General features: G+C 48.2%; 1 protein-coding gene across 2 annotated transcripts; it reads left to right on the top strand.

Moving 5' to 3' along the window:
* Nucleotides 1-234: 234 nt before the first annotated feature.
* LOC104359110 (purine nucleoside phosphorylase) lies at nt 235-16379 on the top strand. Of its 2 annotated transcripts, XR_004406323.2 has the most exons (7): nt 235-422; nt 3780-3949; nt 4263-4366; nt 5745-5920; nt 9394-9584; nt 10516-12285; nt 16320-16379. XR_004406323.2 is itself a non-coding variant. In XM_009964821.3 (6 exons), exons 1-6 carry the CDS (start codon nt 400-402, stop codon nt 10731-10733), a joined length of 882 nt encoding a protein of 293 aa, XP_009963123.2. In that variant the 5' UTR covers nt 235-399; the 3' UTR covers nt 10734-15052. The 2 variants fall into 2 exon arrangements, 1 of the variants encoding a protein (XP_009963123.2); XM_009964821.3 differs by lacking the exon at nt 16320-16379 and having other exon boundaries at nt 10516-15052.
* Nucleotides 16380-16558: the final 179 nt, after the last annotated feature.

The raw sequence follows: 16558 nt of genomic DNA, 5'->3' as shown, positions 1-16558 counted from the left end.
GTTGACGCAAGACTGTGCAAATCCATGCAGATCTGTTGTCAGCTGCGCCTCTCTGGGTGCCTGCTGAAAAGTTGTGTGCGCGCGCATGAACTTTCTAGGCTTAATCTGCATTATAAAGTGTGTGTGTGTGCGTGTAAGCTTTCTGCAGAGCTCTAGAGCATATGTGTCATGGGGGGTGAGACCAGAAAAGCAGATGTCCTGAACATGCCCCTCCTACTCGGGGATTAGAGATGCTCAAGGGAGAGCAGAGAGAAGCTGGGACACACCTCCCTGCCTCACCGCCAGAGACAGCAGCAGCTTCTGCAGGTTCAGTGGGCCTCTGCTCTTTGGTCAAATAAAATCCTACAGCTCCATTTCCAGCAACCATCCCCTTCTTTCAGTTAACCAGAGAGGAGGAGGATGGCCTATGCTGAGGAAGACAGGTAAGATGCTGTGAAATAGGGGATGCGCAGACATCCAAGCTGGAAGGGGCTAGCGAAATTGCATCGCTTTTCCTCGCCTTGTTTTCCTCTTTTTTCTACTGGGCACTCAATAAATGTCAGACAAGGGCTGCTCAGAAGTAAACATCTTATTATTGAAGAGGAGTCTGGCCATCTGCCTGTGTCAGGTGCTGGTATTATGAAATATGGCATCGAGCAGGTGACCTTGGCAGAGGTTATGGGCCAGAAGAGGCAAATATCGTGGTATGGAGAGGCATACACTGCAAATACCTATGGCGGTATGCCCCTCTGAAACATAAAGCTTTATCTGTTTACTGGGATATGCTTGCTTCTTACATGGATTTGCTTTCAACCAACCAAGAAGCATAATGAAGGTGGATTTTTTTCATGCCATAAAACATCTGTCATTGGTGACAGTCCTGTGTTTTGCAACAGATGCGTTTCTCCAGTGGATGACAGCAATCACAATAAAAGGGATTGTGTTTTCAGTTGATCCTGTGATTTAATCTAAAGCGATGCTACTGAGCACTATTTTTAGGTGTGCATTGTTGGAGACGGAGTAGCTATAGGGGGATTTGTGCTACATGTATTAATTCGGGCTGTCAAAAAGCTTGCACAGACCTCGGGCTCATGCAGTTCCAGGCTAAACGTTGCATTTGGTGACCCACAGGTCAAACTCCCCCCTCTGCTCCTGCTGAGCAGGTATCTCCTTCGTATTCAGAAATTATCTGTGCCTGCTGGTCCCCTTTGATGCTGTGCATCCGGAAGAGTTCTGAAAACTAAATTTTGCAACCAGGGCACTGCAGATTAATTTTGGCATCACTGTGCTCTCAGCACTGGGGACAGCTCTGATGTGTCCAAAACCTTTGGGATGGTGAGGGCTCTGCAAGGCCCCTGCACACCCGCTGAAACTCCTTTCAGGCAAGGAGACTTGCATAGTGCTGAAGTTTTACATCTTTGGATAACAAATATTTTAACATCTGTTTAGAAGGAAAAAAAAAAAAAATCCCTTAAACTAGACACAGGCCAGTCAATCCCAATGTCTTCAGCAGACATTGAATGGGATTCATCTCACACTCCTAAAATTTCTGAGGATATAGGAATAGTATCCATTCTTTAATGTTATTTCACAATGGTGTATGCACCTTAAAAAAATACAGAAATAAAAGGGGATTAATGGTCAAGAGAAAGAGCAAATCCTGGTGACCTCGTTCTTTTCTCATGCCTGCTACAGGTACGTCAAAAGCTTGGGTATTACATTTAAATTCTCTTGGTTCCCTCTAATTTCTAAACAGGGATTACAGTTATTCAAGAGAGAAATTGGAGGGGAATCATTCATTAATGTATGTAAAGCACTTTTAAATCTTTTCTCTGGAAGCAAAGGATAATATAGTCAGTCAAGTGTAGGCTTCATTAATGTCACTTCCATAGCTTCTGCTCATTTCAGGAGCTTGTGGCACACTTGGAAAATGCAACAATATGTTATGGTAAATAAAGTCTTTCTCATTTCCAGACATTTCCTTTGAAAGTATTTCAACAAAGTGACTCTTCATTTTAATGCATGAATATGGAATTTATTTCTTCTCATTGGATCGCAGATTTATGGCATACTCGGGTATTTTTGACATCACGATTTGTAACTAGGAAGATAAGCTTGATGTAGCAGACATTGGACAGGGCTTATAGCAGGAGCTGGACAGCTAGGAGATGAAAAAGCTCACAGAAGATACCTGTGCAATAACTCCTTACCTTGTCAGTATAAAGAAAGGGGAAACATAGAATTGAGATCCTTTATTTGAATATCTGATTCTTCAGTTAGAGGAGCCAGTTGTATACTGTCAAACCCTCTTCATCAATGGTCCAAGACCTCCTGGAATGTAGAGCACTACTTTGAAAGCTTTTCTGTATGTCCTCTGAGGCTGCAGACAGCAGAATCACAACCTGACTGAGGTTTGTACCTCTGAAAACAAGAAACTTGATTTAAAAAAAAAAAAAAAAAAAGGTAACCTTCATGAAGCAGACAGTGACCACTTATCAGCATCTCCAGTCAATTTTACATCACCTTCAACCTCACAGTATCGGATTCTCTCACCACTTAATAAGCAGATCAGCTTTTCATAGAGAGAACCTGCTGCCCCTACCTGTGTTGGTTTACTCCATGACCCAGTCCTCTACCATATACAGTCATTAATTCTACTCATCAATGGTAACGATCAAGTCGCTATCAAGAATGCTATCGGTACACTTGCTTCTGAAGAGAGTTTCCAATCAACATTGATATTGGCTTTCAGAAGGTATCTGCGTTGTCCTATTGGAAACAGGATTATGGGATTATTCTGCTATTGATTGTGTTTCAAATCTGTGATTAATGCATCTGATGAATACCGGACCGATAGGCCTAAAGGTTGAAGTCCTCTCTCTTCCCACGAGACAGATACATAACAGGCAGGGAGCGCCAGCTTCTATTCCACCTTCTAGCAACGTGCCTCAGCGCTGGATAAGACATATTTTTTGCCAAGGTATTTGAGCAGTCCCCCGGTTAAGTCAGACAGCACAAGCCCAGGAGCCCAAATTCCTGTTTTTAATTTCTGTTTTGATGTAGACCGATGTCATCAGGCCTCTTGCCTAGGACTAGACTGTGGGTATGACCCACTGCCCACCCTATGGGAAAGGAGAAGATGAATGATATCTCCATGTTTATCCTCCTGTACCAAAACCACAAGGTATCGAGAAGGTGGATATTTGAGGTGCATTACTAGCCCCAGAAGGAAGCACTGGGAGCTGATGGCACTCAACACTTATGAAGACTGAGTTCTCCATCTCTGTAGATGATGCTTGCCCCATGTCCCAGTCATCTACCCGTGGCAGAGGACTGTCTGCTCCTTCACCAGCACAGCATCCTAGCCATGCTGCACCGGTCTCCTTGGACTTGCATCCTCTTGTATTTCGCCACCACAGGCTTGACATCCCCGTGCACACACATATAGGTTGCAATTTCTCAGTCTAACTGTGCTTTTGCATTCCTTCAGTAGCTCAGGAGAGACCGGAGCCCTTCAGAAGCAGGACTGGTTATGCCTTGTGACATTCCTGTGATCTAGGTATAATTAGATATTCTTTCACTATACAATGAAACTGGCAAAAAGGATTCAAATGATTTGGCTGTGGCCAGGGATAAAATATGAGACTAAAAGGGAAACATCTTCAATAATAGCAGTGAAGCTCCTATTATTTTAGTTTTAATGACATTTCTTTTTCTTTGCACCTTTTCAGGGTTTTTATCCTTTGAAGTTTGTTCTTTGGATGGGTTGACAGCCTCACTGACCTGTTCTCCTTCTGCAGAAATAGCTACGAGGTGTCTAAGGAAACAGCGGATTGGTTACGTGCCCGCACTGCCCAGCGCCCAAAGACCGCCATCATCTGTGGATCTGGACTGGGAGGTCTGGCCGATGTGTTGGATAACAAGACAGTCTTCCTGTATGAAGACATCCCTCATTTCCCACAGAGCACAGGTTAGCACAACCCCAGGCATCAGCAACCCATCCATGGGCAGCCCGCAACAGCCTTACAGGGAGATAGCGCCAGTCAACGTGCACCACTTGGCACTGGTCTGCAAACCAGTCCCTCGGTGGTGACATGTGTGTTCACAGTTCAAAACAAAACAAAAAATAAGCATACATATTTCTTTGCTATGGTATTTATTTGACTTTCAGCTCCCAGTTTCGCAGCGCTTGGCCCTGCTGTAACGCATAAACAACTGACAAGTCCCTCTAAAGTCGAAGACCTTGAGACCTGTAACTAAAATGACACTCTATTAATTTCCAGTTGCAGGGCATGCTGGCAGATTGGTGTTTGGGGAGCTGAACGGACAGCCCTGCGTGTGTATGCAGGGACGTTTCCACTATTACGAAGGATACTCTGTCAGCACGGTGAGTTCTTAAGAAAATCATTTGCATAGGGGGAGATATGTTGTAAAAGACGCAAAAGTGACAGTTTGCTTTGATATCGAGCTGCAGGAGGTTAGCTCTTGCAAGGAATCGTGCTCGGTTTTTACATTTCTCACCCCAAAATAAAACTGGGAGTTCAAATCGAGAGGTAGTCTGCTTCTGCTGGGTGAAGCTGCTGCTGTGCAGCCATGCAGCGTGGCTAGCCCCGCGATACTCGCAGGGCAAAATAGTGTACCGTACAAGGCAGATTGATTTACATAGTTTAACTCTGTCATTTAAATCATGATTTAAATCAGCAGTTGGGCAACTCTGAGCGATAAGAATAATCTATTTTCATCCTCGTTTGCACTTGCATAGTTTACAGGTTTTTTTCCCCTAGAAAAAACTCCCTGTCTAAGTGTAACTTGATATACTCTCCCAGTTAACATATAGAACTATGGGAATGTTCAGGTATTACCTGACATGCATGTGTTTACATTTCTGTTGGAAACACCAGTAATACTTCTTATATACTGGCTGATAGTGTTATATGTTCTTTTTTAATTTGGATAGCTTTGAGGTTTTAATTGTGGCTGAGGTCAGTTTGCATTTGGATAAAACCCGTAATACTTGGCATCATTCCACTCCTTATAGAAACACTATTTTAAATGCACTCGATACAAAACAAGGTTTATCAAGACATGTTTGTCTAGTCAGATTAACTCGTATCTTAAGTGATGTACATAGTTAGGAACTTTTCTGCTCACAGCTTCTTTAGCATTTTTGAAGTAGCAGATATCATCCTGATTCTTTCTTGACTCCTCAAAATCAAACTTCTTGAATTTTTTTTTCCAGTTCCCCCAATTGTTCCTTAACTTTGGATAAGCAGGTCACTGAAGTGAACTAATGTGAATAAAATGAAATGAATAAAATAATCTCTATGCTTCTGTAAAATGCATCACTGCTGTAAAAAGCTGGCTTATCAATTACACACCAAGTCCATGTGCATAAGTAGTTACTTCAATCAGCACAGCGGTTTGATCTCTGCAAGACCTTGGCAGCGAGGAAAAATTGTCTGCATATTCTTTTTGTACCGCATTTATTTGACCTTAGTGCAACTGTAGGAAATGCGGGCTTGAATTTTAATGGTATTCATTTCAAGATTAGATTTTAATATATTTAAAAAGCATTACAATTCTTTCTATTTAAATTCAAGGAATATTTAAAATGGGAGAAAAAGTTGTTTTGTCTCCTTGTAGCCTCATATAGACCCTTCTCTGCATCATGTAAGCTGTCCACAGATTGCAATACTACAGATGTAGTAGTAGTAGCTGTCTGCTAATTGCAACACTCATTGCATATATGCCTTTGGTTCTTGCAGGTCACCTTTCCCATCAGGGTCTTCTTTCTCCTGGGGGTGGAGATCTTGATTGTCACAAATGCTGCTGGGGGACTGAATCCCCACTTCCAAGTGGGGGACATCATGTTCATTAGAGATCACATCAGCATGTTTGGCTTGGGAGGGCAGAATCCACTGCGGGGACCAAACGATGAGAGGTAAAGAAGGCATCAGCTCCATGTTACCAATTAATCCTTTCTTCCTCCAGCCACAGGCTACGACTGCCAGTTGCGCCTGATGGCAAATATTTACTGAGAGTTTGGCTCTAGGTAGCCACGAGGGAAAAGTTAAAGCAATAGCTGTGTGTGCTGTGACACCTGTGCTGCCTTCCCCAAGCACCCTTCCTTGGCTGTTCCCTACTCTTACAAGCCTGTAAGGAGTTTATACCCAAACCTCCAGAAGGTTTTGTTTTATAAACATAGGTTTCTGGTCCTTCTCCTGACGTGGCCAGCTGTACTGTCTGCTAAAGAGACCCGCTTCTGTCTCTTCTTGTCAGTCCCTCTCTCTGCTAGTTCCTCTTAACTGAGCAACCTGGGGAACTGCAGTGTCTCCAGCCTGCATTTATCAACAGCCATTTCTGGTGTGATGGAACCGATATGACAGTGGCCAGGCAGTAGGTTAATAGCAGAGCAAAGATAAAACCTCTAAATCCCCCAATAACTGCCCTTGTATCCAGGTCATTAAACTGGGGTGCCTTTGTTAGCATCATGTATTCACTGAAGGCATGAGTCTGATGAGAAGTGGTTGTCTTGGCAGCCTTTTGGGAGACCTCTAGGTCTACGAGAGTGACCTGCCGCTGGTTGAGCTGGGAAATCAGGTTTCCTATACTAGCTGTGTAGCAGGTTCTTCACCCCGTGGATGGTGCACAGAGGAGCTTGTAACGCATCTGCACCCCTGGACTGGAGTTGTCACTGGACATGGAATTGCTTTGAGCAAGACTAGATGACCTCGAGGTCCCTTCCAACCCAAATTAATCCATGATCCTATACACCTTCCCAGCTCCCAACAGACTGGTAGGGTGGAAGGCAACAAGCACCAGCAAGGTCATAACACTGAGAGGGGACATGCCAGATGGACCAGTGTTTACAAAAAAAAAAAGGCCCTTGGCTCTCAAATGGGGCTAAAAAGAGCGTGAGGACACATCCACTGGAGATTCAGGCTGAGCGAAGGAGGGCACATCAGGTGTCAGGAAGGTCAATGTGGAAGCAGTAAAGATCCAGTAAAGATCAAAGCCTTACGGCAGGAAAGAAAGAGGCCGGACTGTGATAAGGAGATAACAGTAGCAGGAATTGTTTCCTAACCAAGCTGGCAGGAGAGAAGCCAGATGAAAGCCAGGTGTGTGAATCCAGAGGACAGGCAATGGAGGTGGTGAAGGACATGGTAGTTTAGGGGCAAAGAGTGAGTTTAGATAACTCACTGGTTAAAGATGGCTAAATTTGTTGTTGGATTGGTACCTGCATCTTGAAAAAAAGGACACATTTGCAGGGCAGGCACCTGGACTGTCCTGAGATCTTTCCAAAAAGAAAGTTCTGGCTGAGAATAAGGTGGTCTGCCTAGATTCCAGTTAAAGTTATTTCCTTCCTGATGTAACATCAGACCTGTCTTCTGCTTCTCAAGAAATCTGAAGGAGAAACACCTCAGGAGAAATAAATGCTGGTTTGCGATTCAAATGGCAAGAGGCTGGTACCCACCTGAAGTGGAACATCTTTACATCGTCGTAGGTATTGCTGCAGATTGGAGGAAAGAGTGATCAAAAGCACAGTCACATGGAGGAGCATTTAAAGCTCTCTGGACTTGCCTAATTGCTCTGGAGCAGGAAGAGAAAGGCTAATCAAACAAAATAACTGTATCTGGACAACACTCAAGGCAGCACAGCTGTCTCACTGCCTCCCAAGAGCAGCTTCCCGGTGAAGACTGCAGTGCTCTGGGAGGTGACTTTTGTACTGCTGACCAAGGCATCAAAATGGGCAAAATGTCTTTATGGATCAGCTTTCAAAGTATTGCAGACCTTTAGCTGAGCAAACTCCTCCTAAAATCCAGTCCAGCTCAGCTGCGAGGAAGGATTTATCTAAGCACAACAGAGTAAAACTAAAGGCAATGAAGTGATGTGGGAAGGGAATATACTGCAAGAATCTGAGGACTGAATTTAATAAATTAGAGATTGGCTTCTGCATTGCTGGCCATCTTCAGGAAAAATAAGTAATTTTCATGGTGATGAATATTTATTACCTTAGACCAGATGGGAAGGTCTGGTTTTTATTTATATAATATTGTTTATAAACGTAAAACAAGCCACCTACTCCCCTTAAACATTCAGCTGGAAGAACGCGTAAACAAGCAGGAGCTTTAATAGCCTGGATGAGGGACCTGGTCCACTCCTGCTGAACTGAGTTGGTGAGCACAGCTGGGAGTTTATTTTCTAGATTCCCTCAGTGGCAGCATACCAGTCTTTGCCATCCACTTCTGCTCTCCTTGAGACAATAGTAGGATTCACTCACTCAGGAGCAGGACTGAGCTTATCTTAAGACCCAAAGCAAGTAACAGACCCAGCCTTGAAGCACAGGATGAAGGCTACCTAAAATGTGGCCCTGGAGCTCCAACACGTGCTACTCTCCCCGTTTCCCTGCAGAGGAGAACACCTGGAATGGGGGGCTGTTGCCTAAACATAGAGATTTAATATCATCTGACACTGCTGAGCATCCAATACCCATTCTCTGGGGCGGACAGATGCAATATAAGACCTGAGGGGCAAGCAGAACTTACTGGGGCATCTCAGATGGGCAACTGAATTGCGCTTCTGTCCTAGAAAAGTCTCCAAGCTTATGCTTGGGCTGATCTTGCTGCGCCAGGACCAAATACAGAACTGGATGCTCCTTCCTGGGATGTATTTTCTGACTAGCAGTCTTTGTTCATCTGCCTTCCCAAGAAAACCATCCCTCGAGGCCCTTCAGACTGCTCTGATATAGACAGTAAAGGGGAAAGGCTCAAATCTCACATGATTTGTCCAGTGCATCCCACTCTGTTTCCGTTTCAAGCGTACGGGTGTCAGCGTGGGGGCAGGACAGCCCTTGCTGTTGTGGCACAGGGTGTCCCCGGCCGTGAGCCTGCGTTCGGTAGCTGCCAGCTGCCATGAGCCTGAACTGTTGTGAGCGGTGCTCCACCAGGCCCTGCTCAAACCCCCTCCCTGGGTCGGCCTTTGGGACCCGGTGCCGCAGGGAGCCTGTCTGCAAGCTGTTGGGCAAGAGAAGCAAAAGGCGGGAGCTGTCTGACGGACGTTTAAAAACCGCCGTGGGCAGTTACTGGGAAAAGAGAGAAGTGGCTGTCAGTGCTCCCTGGAGACAGGAGTCATTGGAAAGACCGTTCCAGAAGGGTTTGTGCAGTAGGAAAGCAGCGCCGGACCTTCCAACAGCCATAACCTCTGCGTGCTGGGGGGCTTGGGCGATTAGATCTAGCAGGAATGCCATGATGGCAGAATTATCTCATGAGGAGGCCAGGATGAGAGAGGTTGCATCCGCGGCAGGTCTGCCCTTGACGTTTCCCTTTTCTCCAAAGGATGAGCATCCCTGAACTCTGGCGGAGGGAAGGTAGCAGCCGCGATATCAGCAGGGCTGCGCCCTTTACTGCCTTGCAGGTTTGGAGTGAGGTTTCCCTGTATGTCAGACGCTTATGAACAAGACCTGCTCAGCCTGGCGGTGGAGAGTGCGCAGGAGCTGGGCTTCCTGAGCTTCGTCCGCGAAGGAGTGTACTGTCTGCTGGCCGGTCCCTGCTACGAAACCATCGCCGAGTGCCGCGTGCTGCAGGCGCTGGGAGCGGATGCCGTGGGTAAGCTGCGCGGGCTGGGCTGGTGGGGTCGGTTGGGCACACGGTTTAAACAGCTCATTCTGCTCAAGGCTGACTTTCTGCAGTCCTTCACTCACCATCTGAGTCTCTTGCGCCTAGAGAAACGACCTCTACGTATTTCTGCTTAGTTCTGCAGTGGCTTAGCGCAGCTCCTAGGATGGGTCTGCAGAAAGTCTCTGTGCTGATGGCTGCCCAGGACAGGGATCTCCCCAAGACATTGTGTTTATTTCCCAGACACAGATCCCCCACACTCAGATGGCTCGGCTTCAGCAGGACTGAATGGGGCCCAATCAGAAACAAAGTCCTTTTCTATTATTTTTAAAATTCTGGCACTGTAAAGATTTTCACTGTGCCTCGTTGCTACAAAGCAGCCCTCCATAAGAGCCTTGATTGTTTAGGGATGGTAATTATGGATACCTTCCCAACTGCGTACAAGGAAGGCAAGCGTCACGATCCCTATGATTCCTCCAGCTTGACCCCTGGCTTGTGGAAGTCTTATTAATATCTGCAGATTCATTGTGTGTGGGGAAAGGAGCTCAGCTTCACACAAAGCCCTTTTTCTTTGCAACAGCTTTTTTAGCCAAGGAAGAGAAGAGCCAAATGACACAGCACATCAGTACTTCTCTTAGCAAGGCTGCAAGCAGTCTGACACGTCTTGGGGAGAGAGATGTAGCGCGCTGGAATCAAATGGGGGAGGTTTATTGTGCTGAGCAGGGTTGTAACTGTAGTGCTACAGCTATTAGAGCCTTACAAGCATCGCAGCCTTTAACTGTAACATAGCTCAGAAATAGAGAGCTGTTGGGGAATGAGACAAGGGCATGCACTGAAGGTAGGATTGTGGTTTGCGGCCTTGGAGAGATCTTCTTTTGGTGTAAATCCTGACTCGTCCTGGTCCTTTCCTCTCCTACCGTAGGCATGAGCACTGTCCCAGAAGTAATTGTAGCCAGGCATTGTGGCCTCCGAGTCCTGGGGATCTCCCTCATCACCAACAAAGTGGTGATGAGCTACAACAGTCAAGAGAAAGCCAACCACGAGGAAGTGCTGCGCGTCTCGGTGGTCCGGGCTGAAGCCCTGCAGAAGCTGGTCACGCACCTCCTTGGCAAGCTGGGGGAAAGCACAAACTCCCCCTGACCTCCAGGTGTCTGTCGTTCCTATCGTAACGTGTGAACACTAAGTGCTGGGGGAGAGCCATCGGTGAGACCGTCCCCTTCTGCTCTCCTGATTTTGAATCGACCTTTTGATTTTTGTCCCTGTGATTTAGCTGGTCAGGCGGAGAGGTTTGCTTTGAATTTTGCCAGAATGATATCCCCCTTGTTGGGAGCCAGTGGCAAAACCAGCTTTCTGGCACTTAAACGGGGTCTGACCTCTGGCAGATTCCCGAATGTCAGCAATGAGCCCCTTGGCACCGTGAGCTCCAGCTCCCCCTCGTTCTGCTGCAGAGCGTTTGGTGTCTCTCGCCCGTGGTGCTGCCCCTCTCAGCACAGCACCTGAGCCGCTGCTCCCCCGTTACCGCGAGCCGGGTTGAGAGCTGGTTGCAGGGCTTGGTGCCTGCTGGGCATGTTTGGGGAGGGCCTGATCTGAAGCCAGTGGAAATCCACAAAAATCCTCTGAGTTTTGAGCGAGGACCCGGATACATAAAATGGGCTGGGCTAAAGATGAGATCTGGCTGGAACAAGCAGTGCTACAGAGCTTGTTTTACAGCTTGGAAAACCGCCGCATCCCCACGAATGGGGTGGTGTTCCTTTCCCATCCCAGAAGGTGTCTCCAGAAAGCCCTCTCTTTGCTCACTTGGCTCTTCATGACCCGCCGCGGAGCTCAGTAGCTGTTTGGCACGATGCAGCGTTCCCCCCAGCACCCCCTCACACCTCTCCACTCCGATCACAGCCTTGAATCACTGTTGGCCTATTCCAGGGGGTGAAAGCACAGCTCACATACAAGGCGTGACTCGTCTGTTCGCGGTGTAAAAGTGGCCAAGCTGGAAACAGGATCCAGGTCCAGCTCTGCCTCGTTTTATTCCTTCTGTCTCTGGATGTCTCGGGGATTCAGCAGCCTGAGCCACTCGCACTGGAGACATTTTGGTGTCCCAAGACAGAGACATCAGTTTGACCCAGTGTTTCACCCCAGCTTTGCTCTACCACAATCCCTGCAGGAGATGTTGGAGCACCAATGGTTTGTGGAGTTTAGTGATGTGAAATTACAGTGAAAATTATTTTGGAACAGGCATGGTATTTTTCTGACTTCCCTGGTCCTCTTACATGACGAAATTGAGCCTAGTGGTGAGTAAAGGACAAGGAGGAGAGGCCACCGTGCTCTCTTTTACCAATGTGCCGATGGTCTATCAAGGAAGGGTGAATAGTCACCAGAATGGTGCGTCACTCATTGTTCCCCAAAGGTCAAGCTGAGCCGTGGATGCAGCTGCAAGTGAAACAGTGACAGTAATTATTAGGTAACCTTTTTCCCTCCATTTATCTTGGAGTTCTCTATAAAGCCCGTCACTGTCACAGCTAAATGTTTTCCGTTGACACAGTGGTCTGAAGACACCCAACTGCTCATGGAGAGCTCCCAATCCACCTTCCTAAATTTAGCTGATCAGTTGTTTACCATTGACGCTCGCCCTCCGTCACAGCCTTCAGCCTTCCGTGACATTTCTTCAGCTCCGGGCGCAAAAGGACGTTGTGGCCTGGTGAGTTTTTCCTAGATGGGTATTTATTTGAAGCCCTTCATGCTGCAGTTGCTGGTGTCAACTGCTGTATTAATGATGCAGATGTTGCCACCAAGAGGAACAGAGTTGTGCCATGCATGCTTTCCACAAAACGGTAACACTTCAGGTGTAGGAGAGATCTTGGGGTGGCCACCCTGTCCCCTTCTCTTCTCCTGGGCAGGGATACCTGTGGTCAGTCCTGACAAATATCTGCCCAGCCTGGTCTTGAGGACTTCTGGAGGGGGAGGATTTGTTGCCTGTGCTCTCCTGGCCAAGCCACTTGTTCAGCAGCTCCTGGCACGTGGAGGAGCCCTCTGAAACAGCAGCTCTTTCCGTTTGGTGGGTCTGACTGTCAAGGCAGTCTCAGTGACCAGTTCTGGTGATAATGCGCAAAAGGAAAGAGGCTCCAGCTCCTCCTTCCACAAGGCCGTTGTCTTGTCAGGTCTAGCAGGAGTAAAGTGCTCGTCAACGGTGGCAGCAGAAGCAGTGAAATCTAAAAAGTGCCAGATGTGCAGAACGAGAAGGAACCACTTCTATCTGCTTCCTTTTCAGACTTCTCCCAGTATGGGCTTGTTACAGGGCAGAGAGAGAGCAGATAATTTCCCCTGCCTAGAAAATGGTGCTTCACATTCAGCTAATTAATACTTGGTAAATACGAAGTCTCTCAAGTGTGAGTGGAAGACAGCTGTGCAGCTAGCTGTAGCTAGAGAGCAGCCAGAGTAACTAAGGCTGGGATTTCAGCAGACTCCATTAATTAGTCAGAGTCAGGCTCGACTGCAATGTGAGGGGAAGCATCCAAAAAAAAACTTCTGTTGTGCTGGTACTTCTCAAGCCAGGCTTGAGATGAGGAGGAGCTTGGCAGCAGCACCCGCTTCCAGGAGGCTGGGTCTGCTCCTCTCTCCAGCCATACCATGCACTTGTATCTGAATACAACTTAAATACAGCCTAAAATTTCATCTGAAAATCACCACGCAACCAGATCTTTGGCGAATTATGTCCGTTTTCAAAGAAATGTTTTCTAAATAGCTTCTGAGCCCTTAAACAGCTGGGGGCTCTTCTTTCTTCTGTCCAAGGTTGACTTGGATGGCTCAAACTCTGCATGAACGTCCCTGATTTTTGTCCCTGTGAATGACAAGAGGGAAGATGCCCTGGGCACTTTGGAAGGGGTTTTGCTCATGCTATGGGGAAGAGAGGAGGAATACAATTAATGAGTAGGTTCGTCTGGCTTTGGAGATACTTTTAATCCAATTTTGTTTTTTTTTTTTTTTACTGCTGATGAGTTTCAAAAGGCTGAAATACAATGATGCAAGAGGGGTAACGTGTGGGGAAGAAACAAAACCTGCCGTGATCTTGAAAACAGTGCTTTTGTTTCCTGTGCCAATGCCATGGGTTAGAAAGGAAGGAGTCACTTCGCTGTACCCCCTGCATCCAACCCCCCAGGCTGGAGCACAGCCCCGGGGCACCACAGCACCAGCGCTCAAAGCTCAGGATAATCAACCCCAACATTTGACCAGCACTTTGCACAGGTATTTTTTACTGATCCCAGTGGGCTGAGGAACTCTCGGAAAAAATATGGAGAACTGAAGGACCCCAGCTACCTTTCTAGCAGCCTAAAGGTGCGATGGGCTGTGGCGGTGCCAGTGCAGCAAGTCATCTGTGCTGGAGGCAGGACATAGTTTCGCTGATGCTGTGCCTTTTATTTAGTGCACTTAGTGCTTTCCGGCAACATCCATGGCTGAAACGAGTAGCCTGTAAGACAACCTCAGCTTTCTTTCACTCCTGCGCTCTGCCACTTGCCTACTTCTGAATCCGGGCTGTTAGGCTCATAGGGATAAGCTGGTAGATGCGTGGAAAGTTAAAAATCCTGGCGAGTGGAAGAACCACCCCAAATTGTGCGGCCGATGGCTTTTTCAGTGCTATGGTGAGCAATGAGCTGGGGTGCTGCCTGGGGAGTGGATACCACCAGCATAGGCTGCCCCGTGGCAGGGGCCCTGGAAGATTTGTGTTGCTGGGGGGCAGAGCTGCACAGCCTCTCCTTTACTCTCTCCCAGCCATGGTTTCCTGAGCCAGTCTGGCCCATCCTTGGTGCCAGCCCTTTCCTCTTCCTTGCTCATCAGCGCAGAGAAAACTTTTCAGGTCATGAGGTCCTGCTGCTTCCAGCCCTCTGGAGAAGACTAAGACTTGATATTGATGCCCTCATGTGTGATTCGCATAAAAGCCTGATGTCAGGAGGAGAAATCTCTGATACAACCCTTGGCTGGACCATATCAGGAGTTTTTAAGTAGAGATCTCCGCTGTTATCTGAGAAACAACCCTGCAACCTTGCCAAAAAAATCTGATTGTGTGATCTATCCCGTTTCCTTTGCAAGGCTCAGTTTCCCAGACTCTTTCTTTTATGTGAGATTTTCTGTTTGCACTCTTTTCCACATAAAAGAAAACCAGAAAACTTTTTAAAAAATGTGCTATCTGTCTCGGCTCAGCAGCTGAACGTATGCTTTGCCTTCAAGTTATCAAAATTCCCTTAGATGTTTCTCTTTACTGAAAACCTGCAGTTGAATTAAGGGGTTTCAGCTGTGGTGGTGGGTTATTTTTTTTCTCCAAAAGCTTTAGGTCTTCACTGCAAGGATTTCATATGCTGGAAAGAATTAAGCTCTTCCCTGCTACGCTGAATATGTGGAGCAAGGGGGAGCGGTGCGGTGCGGGTCATGGCAGTGGGCTGAGCTCAGTTTGTTGCCGAATTAAAGCCTGGCTCTGTAAGCAGCACGATGGTCTCTCATTTCTAAAATCTGACGACGCTTTCAGATAGGAGTTGGTTTGAGAACCGGGGCATGGGTGAAAGCTGGAGGGAACCATCCAGCCTTTTCTCTTGCAGAGGAGCCGTCCCCTCCTGCCACTGGCTGTGCCTCAACACCCATGCGGGGAAATGGCTTTAGACAGAAGAACAACCTCCGCTTGTTTTCCTTGCCCAGAGTTTCACAGCCCTCTCTAGAACTCCCTGTCTCAATCTTAGCAAACCCCTTCCTCAGCGATGAGCCCTTCTTGCCCCACCGGCTGCTTCGCAGAGGCAGCTGGAGGAAGCATTTCCCCAGGGACAGCGGGGGGGGGGGGGGGGTCAGGGCACTGCTGGAGCCCAAATTTTCCTCCCGGGGGGCCAACTTGGAGCAACCTTGGGTCTTCACCAGTGGCGGGGTGGGTGTGCTGGGGCAGCGCGACACTGCTGGGCTGCCGACCCAGAGCCATCCCCGCTGTGTGCTGGGGCTCTGCTCCCCGCAGAGCAGGTGCTGGGGACCCCACGGTCCCCTCTGCCCCTTCTCTCCCCAGCCCGGGCACACCTGGGGACACGTCCCTGAGCCCCACGGAGGCAGCGACTGTCCGCTCTCAGCCCCCAGGAAAACTTTGCGTTGGAGGGAGGGGGACAGAAAAAGCAGCAGGCTCTGCTGGGGAAAACTGCTCCAGGGATGGGAAAATGAAGCTTTTTGCGGGCTCATCTCCATGCCAGACCCCAGGAGATGTGAAGTGAATACCTGGGGCATCCTTCAGTGTCTCGGGGCATGTTTGAAGGCTGTGCTGAGCAGCGGGGAGGAGGGCAGGGGAAGGCCATCCCGCTGCTCCGTGGCCCAGCCTGGCTCTCCCCGTGGGATGCTGGCACAGCATTTCCCTCACCACGCCCGGAGTCGGGCATCCTGCCCTGCCCCAGCTCCCACGGCGTTAAAGCCAGGCTTGGAGCCATCTCCCATCCCCTAAGCCTGCTCCCCAAAGGCCTGTGGGCTCTGTGAGTTTGGGGGAAGCACCTCACACCCCCCTTTTCTCCCGGTCGAGAGACAAAAATAAGAGGCACCAGCACCCAGCAGGATGGGCAGTCCCACCTGACAACTGCCCTCATCTCCCTGCCGCCGATTACGTCCCTGCTCTGCGCACGTCTGAAGTTTTCTGCCTTCTTCTCATCTTTAATTAAGCACTTCTGTCGGCCGAGCCTGCTCGCTGGATCTGAATTATGTTATTTTTTTTCCCTGTAGCCATGACAACGCTTCCCCTGGGCAGGCTGCGCTGGAGCCAGTGACAAACCCCACGTGTGGCTGTTTGTTTGGGCCTGGAAATTTCCCTGCCGTTGGGGAAAACTTGGGAAAAGAAAATCCCCCAATGAGCCAGCGGGCGGCAAGGGGAGCGAGCGTGAGAAATGTTGCTTTTTGGGCTGAGCATCGCTCCCATCCCTCCAAGGAGAGCCCCTCCAGCAGGGATGGCTAAGCTTTGATCT

Source organism: Tyto alba, unplaced genomic scaffold, assembly GCF_018691265.1.
Source record: "Tyto alba isolate M040663 unplaced genomic scaffold, T.alba_DEE_v4.0 Super-Scaffold_26, whole genome shotgun sequence".
Taxonomy (NCBI): domain Eukaryota; kingdom Metazoa; phylum Chordata; class Aves; order Strigiformes; family Tytonidae; genus Tyto; species Tyto alba.
This window is presented reverse-complemented; position numbering and strand designations above follow the sequence as displayed.